This window comes from Polypterus senegalus, chromosome 10 (genome assembly GCF_016835505.1).
Source record: "Polypterus senegalus isolate Bchr_013 chromosome 10, ASM1683550v1, whole genome shotgun sequence".
In the NCBI taxonomy this organism is placed as follows: domain Eukaryota; kingdom Metazoa; phylum Chordata; class Cladistia; order Polypteriformes; family Polypteridae; genus Polypterus; species Polypterus senegalus.
Genome location: NC_053163.1, coordinates 150,997,149 through 151,009,622, shown reverse-complemented (window position 1 = coordinate 151,009,622; position 12,474 = coordinate 150,997,149). Strand labels below are relative to the sequence as shown.

General features: G+C 43.2%; 1 protein-coding gene across 1 annotated transcript in view; it reads right to left on the bottom strand.

Annotated features, from left to right (window-relative positions):
• Window positions 1-1,150: 1,150 nt before the first annotated feature.
• Window positions 1,151-12,474, bottom strand: part of abhd8b (abhydrolase domain containing 8b) — a 54,481-nt gene continuing 43,157 nt past the window's right edge. The window contains exons 3-5 of the mRNA XM_039767739.1: window positions 10,243-10,413; window positions 4,748-4,964; window positions 1,151-1,351 (exon numbers count right to left, since the gene is read on the bottom strand). Coding sequence (XP_039623673.1) covers window positions 1,151-1,351; window positions 4,748-4,964; window positions 10,243-10,413 — 589 coding nt within the window. The remainder of the gene's footprint in view (window positions 1,352-4,747; window positions 4,965-10,242; window positions 10,414-12,474) is intronic.

Below are 12,474 nucleotides of genomic sequence, written 5' to 3'. Positions count from 1 at the left end.
TAACTTAAATATATATTAGTTGTTTTTTTGGTCATATATATACATATATATTTATATAAAAGTCTCTTTTTTTCTCAGCAGATGATAAATCCACCAGTGAATCTCAGCATTCTCACAAATAAAGAGTAATAAGGACCTTGGTGGGGAAAAAGATGAATGGCTAATTTCCCAGCATTCCACCCCTTGGTCATCGAATGAACAATCGGTGGGTTCATCCGAGTCATGGATTAAATTTAGAGAAAAACAAAAAGTTTGACGTAATCATTGCACATGTTTTGTTTTTGATTGTCAGGAATTTGAGACGAGGAATTGAGGATAAAAAGCCCAGGAAGAGGAAGAGGAAGAGGTGGGGGATTCTTCTTTTGAATCTCTCTGTCATGACAGGAGATAGCAGATGGGTGTTGTACCCCACTAAGCGTCCAGCTGTCCAATCCCAGGACTCTACGTATAAGGCAGGTGCAGATTGGCTTACTTATTTTTATTTTTTTTTTTTTGACAAAAGATCTGCTAATTTGAAACTGTCATTTTTGGCTCGCTGTCCCACTATTAGACAAGAATGGACGATATGGTAAAAGGATCATTCATTGCTACGTCAAAAGAAATTGTATGTGAAAGTAAAATCTTTATCCTCTTTTACATTCTTGCTAACAGTGCTGTGTGCCTCGCTGTCCTACTGCTCTGATTTATAGGCAATGCCCAACATGCATGCCAACCAAATGAAAATGTCCTTCCACAACCCTGTCAGTACCTCCAAAACTTTTAAGCATAGAGTGTGGTAACAGATCAAATTTACCAGGCCCTATCAACCTGTGGCTTTCTTCTCGCCACGTCTTTAAAATGAGAGATTGACCGTAGGAAGACATTAAGTTAACACTGCGGAGTGTCTTGCAATAAGTGAACAAACTTGGTAGAAATGAATTAAACCATCTTGTTTTAGCTGCCTCAACTTAGCTACTTGCACCATTCACGTTCCTTTTCTCCTTCCCTCTCTTGGACGTAGCAAGAGACAGTCGACCCCAGTCCAACTCCGAATCTGAGGCCCCCCACAGTGCCACTAAAAACAGCTTTCAGCAGGTAGGCAGGCATTCCTGCCGCAGACAGCCGTCAAACCGTAGCCCCCTTGTATTTTTATGCACAGTTACACATCTGGTTATTTGTTCTCCGGCTCTTTTCCTGGTGTTCTGTCTTGGGTGCAGGGGGCCTTATTGCTGGTAGAAGGATCGCCATGAGAAGAAAGATCCGGTTCCCACAAGAAGAATTCGTGCAGGAGGGTGTTTACTGTCTCGGGGCACTCCATCATTACCATGTGGCTGCCTTCGTCGATCACCTTCAGGAATGCAATCAGTAAGATCTGAAAAGAGAGCATTTCAAACAGGTGAGTCCGTTGCAAGGCAAACGTTCAACAGCCCGACATTCCAACCCTTTTCCAATACTCCTGTCCTGTAGTGCTGTGGTTTGTTCAATGGGTGGCATGTAAACTAGAGGCAACTGCCAAGGACTTCAGATTGGTACATCATTTCATACACATAGAGATGTTTCTTTCACAATTACAGTATTTTGACAGAAGTATCCATATATGAGGTGAGACACAAAAATAACCGGACTGGGCTTGGGGCTTTCCTGGAAAACCATATGGAGGTTGGCTGGATGTGAATCCTAGAACTATATACTGTAGATAGATAGATAGATAGATAGATCCCCTCCTACACCCTAGAACTATATAGATAGATAGATCGATCCCCTCCTACACCCTAGAACTATATAGATAGATAGATAGATCCCCTCCTACACCCTAGAACTTTATAGATAGATAGATAGATAGATAGATCGATCCCCTCCTACACCCTAGAACTATATAGATAGATAGATAGATAGATCCCCTCCTACACGCTCTCGCAAACCATCGACCGGCTACATATATCCTGTGAATAGCCCAGTCAGTATTTGCATAATCTACACGAGATGCCACTATAATGTCGGGAGAAAATACCGAACAACGAATCAACATCAACTTTTTTGTGAAATTTAGCAAAACGGCCACAGAAACTTATGAAATGATAAAAACAGTGTACAGTGATAACAGTTTGTCTCGCACACAAGTTTTTGAGTGGCACACACGTTTCAAGGAAGGACGAGAAAATGTGGAGAAGGGGAGGGTGGGTGCTTCGATCTGCGCCACCACCACCTAATCAAAGCACCATGATGTCCCTACATTGATGGATTAAAGGCCAGAAGTCCACATGACCGTCACCGTCAAGTCCTTCCATGAGAACCCTGAATACCATGAGGACTGATGGAGGTCATTGATGTTAGGTAGAATGCCCAGAGGGGGCTGGGTGGTCTCGTGGCTTCTGAACCCCTGCAGATTTTTTTTTTTTTTTTCCAGCTGTCTGGAGTTTTTTTGTTTTTTCTGTCCTCCCTGGCCATCGGACCTTACTTTTATTCTATGTTGATTAGTGTTTTCTGATTTTAATTACTTTGTTTTTTTTCCTCCTCCTTCAAGATCACGTAAAGCACTATGAGCTACATTATTTGTATGAAAATGTACTACATAAATAAATGTTGTTGTTGTTGTTGTTCACCAAGACAACGCTCCCGCGCAAAATACTTTTTTTGTAAAGCGATTTTTGACTGTCAAAAACATTCCTGTCCTCGATCATCCATCCACTCGGGTCCTCAACAATGGGGATCCTGTGAGCCAGATCACTCTCAGGAAATCACCCCACATGGCCGTAGTGCCGTAACTGACACTCCCTCACAATGCACGTAATGTGCCTCATTCATGACTCCATGAGTAACACAAAGTCAAATCAGCGGGACCCAAGGATTCTCTGAAGAGACACAGTACTGAAGGGGTACAGTCTTCGATTCAGCTCACTGTATAGCATTCATGTCTCGCAACCATATTGCAAGATAGGAAGCACCAGGACTCTAAATCATCATCTCATCATCTAGTCCTTCCGTGAAAACCCTAAATCCAAAGAGGACTGTTTCATTTATGTTAGGTAGAAAGCCCAGAGGGGACTGGGCGGTCTCATGGTTTGGAATCCCTACAGATTTTATTTTTTCTCCAGCCGTCTGGAGTTTTTTTGTTTGTTTTTTCTGTCCCCCCTGGCCATTGGACCTTACTCTTATTCTATGTTAATTAATGTTGACTTATTTTGTTTTCTTATTGTGTCTTTTATTTTTCTATTCTTTATTATGTAAAGCACTTTGAGCTACTTTTTGTATGAAAATGTGCTATAGAAGTAAATGTTGTTGTTGTAAAGACTTGGACCTTCGCCCTTTTGCAGGGATATTGGGAGTGTCACACACCCCTTTCCAGCGTCCTCATGACCCCATGACCTCCCATGTTCTCCCAATCTGTCTACTGACGTCATATGAAGAGTCACCAGAGACATGAGTATCACTGCCGAAATAAGTAAACCCCTCAACGAGGTCGACACTCTCTCTGCACAGACACACTGCTGATGGCCGTGCCCAAGAGGTCATTAAAGGCCTGGATCTTGGTTTTTATCAGGACACTCACAAGGCCAGACAGTAATAGGAATAATAATAGCAGCTTACTACTCAAAATGGGTAAAGCCCAGACTCAAACCCGTAACCTCGATTACTAGGCAGCAGTTCTTACTTCTGCACCAGCCAAGCCGACAGATCAAGTTTGTGTCGATTGATATTTGGGCTTGGGGTTTTTACTCATTGATAGCAACGTGTAAATTGAATGATTTGTTTTTGTTTGGTTATATTCTTGAATAGAAGAGCACTTGTTTTGTTATACCTTTTTGTGAAAGTGTTTATTTGATATTTGGACTTCAGTCTTCACACATTATACACTTCACGTCAGAATTTTGTCATTATTACTATAACATGACCAAAGTTTCTGTTTTACTTATGTGTTCAACATTTCTTGCCTTGCATTTCCTATCACCCTACATTTATTCAGATCGCTGTAGACACGGAACACGCATGAAATGTATATATTGCAAATAACGATCTACAGTTAGGTCCATAAATATTTGGACAGAGACAACTTTTTTCTAATTTTGGTTCTGTACATTACCTTAATGAAAGGATTATGTAAAAAAATGCTTTAGTTACCTCACATTTTTATGCAATCATTTTGTTCAACCCACTGACTTAAAGCTGAAAGTCTGCACTTCAACTGCATCTGAGTTGTTTCATTTAAAATTCATTGTGGTAATGTACAGAACCTGGTTTACTTATTATTGTCACCTTAAACTTCATTAATTCCGTCAGTGTTGCCTCTGGAAGATTCTACATATCAACTGGAAGAATCACGTCACCGCTACCAGCATGTTCACCAGAATTAAGCCTTGAACCCACTGGATGGTCCACTGTGTAAGAATGCCCTACTTTCACCACCCCATACAAGTCTTCTACTCCTAGCAAAGCCAAGGACACAGGGAGGGGTGCAAACTGACCATCAGTGCCAACACTACAAAAGGCCAGGTCAACATCACTATGGTCAACCCTATGGCACCACATGTTTCATCAAGCTGCATTTCACAAGAAGGACAAATGAATGATAGAAGGTGAGGAAGGAGAAAGGAGGTTTGTGGAAGCCACACTCAAATGGAACTTCAGGCCATCATTATCTGTAAAAGTCCTTAGTCATCCCAGGTCAAAAATACTTACACAATGGTAATGTGATCTGTCCATAAAGTCCCTTAATACAAATCTAAGAAGTAGTTCTGATTATTTCTGTTTAACCTTTAATTCCACCTACCTCTGCCATGCGCTGGTCTTCCTCGATGGGCACAAACTTATCATGCATGCCATGTACCAGCAGAATTGGCACAGTCAGCTCCGCATGATAAACCTCGTCACCCTCCGGCCAGTACTGACCACTCATCATGGCTCGCAGAACAAAGGAGGAGACATTGAAAGCATTGCCCTCTTTAAGCAGCTGCTTCTCTTTGGCACCTTGTCGAGCAAATCCTGCCCTGTGGAATAAATAAGTGAAAGTTAATTCATCTCATAATTTGCATTTTGTTCTTCACCAAATTATGTTTCATTTTGCTACTCTTGTAGGAATTCATTTATCTATGCGACAAAGTATGCCACTTGCTAATCCAGATGGACTTCAGTATACAGAAGGTGCTCAGCTGGCTCTAGAGGAGTCCGTTTTGTCAATTGTGAGCCCCTGGTGGAGGTGTGCCTGGCATGACCTGCAGAGATAACACCCAAGATATGCAGTAGCAATTGTATACTTGCCGGCCGCTTTATTAGGTACACTTGTTCAACTGCTTGTTAATGCAAATCTCTAATCAGCCAATCACATGGCAGCAACTCAATGTACTTAGGTCTGTAGATGTTGTCAAGACGACCTCAGAGCATCAGAATGGGGAAGAAAGGCGACTGAAGTGACTTTGAATGTGGCATGGTTGTTGGTGCCAGACAGGCTGGTCAGAGTATTTCAGAAACTGCTGGTCTGCTGGGATTTTTATGCACAGCCATCTCTAGGGTTTACAGAGAATGGTCCGAAAAAGGGAAAATATCCAGTGAGCGGAGGTTCTCTGAGCCTTGTTGATGCCAGAGGTCAAAGGAGAATGGCCAGACTGGTTTGAGCTGATAGAAAGGCATCAGGAACTCAAATAAGCAGTCGTTACAACTGAGGAATACAGAAGAGCATCTCTGAATTCACAACACGTCAAACCTTGAAGCAGGTGGGCTACAACAGCAGGAGATCACACCGGGTACCACTGTGGTCAACTAAGAAGAGCAAATGAGGCAATAATTTGATGGGCTCACCAGAATTGGACAATAGAAGATTGGAAAAATGTTGCCTGGTCTGATGAGTCTCGATTTCTGCTGTGACTTTGGGATGGAAGGGTCAGAATTTGGCATCAACAACATGAAAGCAGGGATCTGTCCTGCTTTGTATCAACGGTTCAGGCTGGGGGTGGTGTGATGGTGTTTGGGGTATTTTCTTGGCATACTTTGGGCCCAGGTGAGCATCATCTAAATGCCTACATGACTATTGTTGCTGACCATGTCCATCCCTTTGTGTCCGCAGTGTCCCCATCTTTTGATGGCTACTACCAGCAGGACAACACACCATGTCACAAAGCACAGATCATTTCCAACTGGTTTCTTGAACATGATGATGAGCTCACTGGACTCAAATGGCCTCCACAGTCACCAGATCTCAATTCAGTAGAGCACCTTTGGGATGTGGTGGAACGGGAGATTTGCATCGTGGATGTGCAGCCGACAAATGTGCAGCAACTGCGTGATGCTATCATGTCAATATGGATCAAAATTCCTGAGGAATGTTTCCAGTGCCTTGTTGAATCTGTGCCACGAAGAATTACTGCACTTGTGAAGGCAAAAGAGGGTCCAAACAGGGACTAGCGAGGTGTGCCTAATAAAGTGGCCGGTGAGTGTATTTCACAGCTGGTTTAGAAATTCCAGCAAATGTCCCCTAAAGGAGCTGGAAGCTGGTCAACGTTGCTCCACCTGTCACTTACAGTACTTTAATTTCATCAGGTCAGGTAATCCAATTTCTGAACTGGAGGCCATCTTTTCTCTAGTGCTTTGAAGATCTGTATTTTCATGCCAGTATTAGTGCATTTTGTGACACTTGGTTGATCTACAAGTATCTAAGCATTCATTTTTTGACCATACAGTATGACCTTATTTTTTCCATTTTTGTTCTCTTTTTTTAATTTTTGTGAATAGGTTCTTCATTTATAAAGATCCTTTGTGGCTATGGCCATTATGTATTAATCCTCTACACTCCCACTGGAGTATAAGGCACCAATAACTTCTCCAGCCTCCAAGGTCTTGAGCGAGCCAGCTGATTTAATTTCAGCCCTCTGTTGTCTTTTGTTACTTCATAAGGAGGAGGCATTGGTCCTTCTGCCCCAAGAGTTTAGATGCTGAAGTTCCCTTTTTGAAGTCATGGTTTCTCATTCTTGTCAGACTACTGGCACACATATCTTGGTTGACAGACTGGGCCTCAGCTTCTCTTCCACAAAGAGAGGAATGTCCCACAGTGTAGTTCTTTTTACCTTCATTTATTTTAATGTGCAGCACTTTGGTCAACACAGGGCAGCAGTAAGAAGACCAGGGTTCACGACCCAGTCTCTCCTTGCATGGAGTTTACATGAGTAAGGACATGACCACCATCATCAAGTCCTTCCAAGAGGACCCTAAATACAAAGAGGACTGTTTTATTTATGTTAGGTAGAATGCCTAGAGGGGACTGGGTGGTCCCGTGGCCTGGAACCCCAGCAGATTTTATTTTTTCTCTCCAGCCGTCTGGAGTTTATTTTTTGTTTTTTCTGTCCTCCCTGGCCATCAGACCTTACTCTTATTCTATATTAATCAGTGTTGTCTTATTCTAATTCTTACTTTGTCTTTTATTTCTCTTTTCTTGATCATGTAAAGCACTTTGTGCTACATTATTTGTATGAAAATGTGCTATAGAAATAAATGTTATTGTTGTTGTTGCTTTCATTTTCTCCCCGTGTCTACATGTACTCCAGTTTCCTCCGACTGTCCAAAGACATGCAGGTTAGGTGAAATGGTGACAGCAACTTGTGTTTGGTGTGGGTGTGTGTGTGTGTGTGTTCATCCTGCGATGGACTGGCATCCTGTTCAGGTTTTGTTCCTACCTTGTCCCCTATGTTAGCTGGGATAGACTCCAGCAGCCCATCACAATCCTGGTCTAGATTAAGCAGGTTAGAAAATGACGTGACTTTCATTGTTTTTAACATATTTTACAAAAAAAAAAAAAACTTATAGTAATACAATTTATAAAACCAAATAGATAGGATTGCACAAACATCAGGCTCCACAGGATGGAGTTCCCACCAGGTGCTACTTTAGCAAAAGTAAGCATCCCACCATATAATTCCACCAGTTGCCTAGACGTAGACCCAGCAGTCAGACTAAATCTCATGGCTCAAGTTGCACTTGAACCTGGAGTCACCAGGGCCCTCATGCATAACGCCATGCGTAGAATTCACACTAAAATATGGTGTAAAGACAAAAGCAGAAATGTGCGCACGCACAAAAAAATCCAGATGCATAAATCTGTGCGTTCGCCAACTTCCACGTTCTTCCGCTCCATAAATCCTGGTCAGTGTGAAAAGAAACGCACATGCACGCGCCTGCTGCCCCACCCAGAATTACGCCTCTTTGAATATGAAAATCAATATAAATAGCCCTTAAGCTCAGCGTTCTGTGAAAAGGCAATGGTAAAAGCACAGGGGAAAATAGAATTTCAGCGAATACCAAGTGGAAGCAAGGAAAAACGTACTATTTGTTGGTTTAAACAGTGGTATAAACAACAAAAGGAAGTTGATCAAGTGACATAGTGTGTCGGAGAAACTCGAAAGCTCAAATTCACAAAGTCGTACGGTGGCCGAAATAAAAAAGAAGTTGTCAGATATCAAAGTCGCCGTGAAAAGGCGAGTCATAGCCCAGTCTGAGTGTCATATGAAAGCTTATTAGGGCACAGAAAAAAGAAAACAAAATAGGGACACAGTGGGGAAAAAAGCTGAAAATGTCAACTTTAATCTCTCAATTTCCACTTTAATCACGTAGTTCATTTTGTCATTAAAGTAGAACATCATAAACTTCATCTTAAAATTGTTTAATTTACTAGTTTCTCAAATCCCATCTTAACTAAAGTAGCACGTTAAATGCTTTATATAGTATGTGTTCTTCTATGCGCTCTATGTGTGTGAATCACTACGTGCTTCTTAAACGGGGTTTCTCTACCTCCGACTGGACACAGAATCCATTACATTTGTGATATTACCGCTCTCTGAATAATTAAAATACTGAGATGTATACATGATATAATTTTTAATGATGATAGGAGTTAAAGCATGTTATTAAACATGGGAACACAATGGCGCAGTGATAGTGACGAACCAGCACCCCATCCAGAGATTGTTCCTGCCCCACCCGCAAGATGCTTGCTGCGCCGTGCGGGGCCTTCAATGAAATAATTTATTGCAGCAGTACTGTCTCTTCCACATGTACTAACCTCCAATTCCTGTCCTTCTTTTTCTTTCTCCCAATCGCCACACAATCCGCTCTGTAACAGACGTTAAGCCATCTGTAAGCTTACAACGCCGATTCTTCAAAACTTTTAAGGAACGTTGAAATATCTTTGTAGTACGTGTTTAATTATTCTATCCTTCCAGTGTCATGCCAGTCCCAGCAGGAATACAGCGCGAGGCAGGAACAATCCCTGAACAAGGCACTAGCTCCTATAGCGCTGCAGCACCGTGCCCTCACATGTTTAATTATTAACAATATAGATTATTTAAATGATGTTAACATTTTATCTGTATAATATAATAAACATATTTTGCTGCATTTCATCTTAAAAATGATATCGTCATCATATGTAAATATGTGCTTTATAACGTGGCTCAGGTTTGGCGATATTATAACTGTAGTGCAAGTTTACAGTGAGGTGATTGTACTTATAAGTACAAACAGACAAGGAGCACTTGATGGACTGATTGAGTGCGTTTATAGATCTTGGGATGAAACTGTTTCTGAACCGCGATCTCCCTACAGGAAAGACTCTGAAGCATTTGCGGTATGAGAGCAGTTGAATAGGCAGCGTGTGCTTGATACCAATAATTCTCTTTCCGATCAGATTGGGATACAATGGGATAAATAGTCTGAGTGGTGCAGTGAGAGTAACAACGCTAAAGCAGTTATGGTATTTGGAATAGTTTGGCCATTCAGTGGACCATTATATTGTTACAGGTTAATTACAATCAGATGCATTACACTAATGAACAATATGCGGTTCATTTCAGTGTACTGTATATGATAAAGCCGTGTCAGGGATGTGGATCTATAAAAGAAAGGGAAACCACACTAGAATAAAAGCACTGCTTTGACGCTGGGTGCCACCAGTTTGCAAAACGGAGAGGAAAACTTGCCCACTACCCTGGGCAGATAGGGAGTGAAGACAAATGTTGGCAGGTCCATGCTGCCCGTCAGATTTTGTTTCATTCTGTTTGCTTTGCCATTCCCTGCCTTGCTTGTTAGTTTTAATTCATACATGTTGTTCTCTTTGGTTTTGGATCTAAGCATAGGTACTGTAGATGCCACAAGGGCACTCATCTAAGGCTCTGACTGGAAAGTACAAACTTGTTTATCAGGCTTGTTAGAATCTCTCCAAGGATTCGGAGCAAATGCCAACAAAAGAAAAGAAAAGAAAAACATCAAAGATTAGCCACTTACTTAAGGAAGCTCCAGGCCAGGCAGGGAGACAGGCAATGAAGGACGCAGGTAGGCAAGTTGAAAATGGAGCAAAGGCTTGGCTCCAGGGCTGTGGGGCCGCCGCCATTTATCATCACCACTTTGTGGACCAGGTCCGGGTATTCGTGGGCCAGAAATGTGCAGAAGGATACCCTGTGCCAAAAAAAAGACAATAAGTGAAGAGCTGAACAAACCAAATCTAAAATAAGTTGGTACAAGTACACACTTCACTGGCCTCGCTTTCCACACTTATGGTTATTCCTTTATCTCAGAAGAGTCTTACAACTTCTGATTTATGTTTGTCCATCTCCTGAGTGGCTTCACCGCTAATCTGAGGATTTTCTTTTGGGCTGTAAAGGCTGCCTTTCCAACTCTCTTCTCTCTCCTATCTCCTCCCTAGCTTGGTTTTGTCAAGATTACCCAAGGCACTTTCCCACCGCAAAAATATTTCTGGCTCAGGCATTGAATTGTACCAACTGGTTGACCATAATCGCTGGTGCCACTTTACAAATCTGTTAATAATGAGGACTTAGTAGAGTTATCAGTGAAGGTGGACAGCCACACTTCACACCTCACCACTCTTCATCGCTGCCTCCATGGTGTGCTGCGCCATGTATTGCATGGAGGCCATAAGTCAACCGTGAACTCCCAAGCGCACCTCGCTTTGCACCTCCTCCACCCTTCATAGCCGCCTCCATGGTATACCGCGCTATTCACTGCATCAAAGCGAGATGTCCCCCCAAACTTTTGAAAACACCTCGCATTGCATTGAAGCCATAAGTGCCCCATGAACTACTAAATGCACCTCACTTTGCACTGCACCACTCTGCATAGCTGCCTCCATGGTGTGCTGCGCCATGTATTGCGTGGAGGCCATAAGTCAACCGTGAACTCCCAAGCACACCTCACTTTGCACCTCCTCCACCCTTCATAGCCGCCTCCATGGTATACCGCGCTATTCACTGCATCAAAGCAAGATGTCCCCCCAAACTTTTGAAAACGCCTCACTTTGCACTGCATGATTCATCATTGCTGCCTCCATGGTGTACCACACCATGCACTGCATTGAAGCCATAAGTGCCCCATGAACTACTAAATGCACCTCACTTTGCACTGCACCACTCTGCATAGCTGTCTCCATGGTGTGCTGCGCCATGTATTGCGTGGAAGCCACAAGTCAGCTGTGAACTCCCAAACGCACCGCACCACTCTTCACTGCATCAAAGCAAAAGCACCTCACTTTGTACCGCATGAGTACTCCTTGCTGCCTTCATGGTGTGCCATGCCATGCATTGCATTGTAGCCATAACTCGGCCGTGAACTCCAAAACACACCGCACCACTCTTCATGGCTGCTCCTGTGTATTGCATGGAAGCCACAAATTGTCCTTGAACTCCCAAACGAACCTCACTTTGCACCGCACCACTCTGCATAGCTGCCTCCATGGTGTGCTGCGCCATGTATTGCGTGGAAGCCACAAGTCAGCTGTGAACTCCCAAACGCACCGCACCACTCTTCACTGCATCAAAGCAAAAGCACCTCACTTTGTACCGCATGAGTACTCATTGCTACCTCCATGGTATGCCATGCCATGCATTGCATTGAAGCCATAACTCGGCCATGAACTCCCAAACACAACGTACCACTTTTCATAGCTGCCTCCATGGTGTGCCGCGCCATGTATTGCATGGAAGCCACAAATTGTCCGTGATCTCCTGAACGCACCTCACTTTGCACCGCACCACTCTTCATAGCTGCCTCCATAATGTGCTCCTCCATGTATTGCATGGAAGCCATCTGTCGGCCGTTAATTCCCAAACACACCGCACCACTCTTCATAGCTGCACTATGCACTGCATCGTGGCAAGACGTCCCCCCCTAAACTTTCAAAGGACCTCACTTTGCACCACATGACTCCTCTTTGCTACCTCCATGGTGTGCCATGCCATGCATTGCATCGAAGCCATAACTTGGCCGTGAAGTCCTGAACACACCGCACCACTCTTCATGGCTGCTCCAAGTATTGCATGGAAGCCACTAATTTTCCTTGAACTCCCAAACGCACCTCACTTTGCACCGCACCACTCTTCATAGCTGCCTCCATAATGTGCTCCTCCATGTATTGCATGGAAGCCATATGTCGGCCGTGAATTCCCAAACACACCGCACCACTCTTCATAGCTGCACTATGCACTGCATCGTGGCAAGACGTCC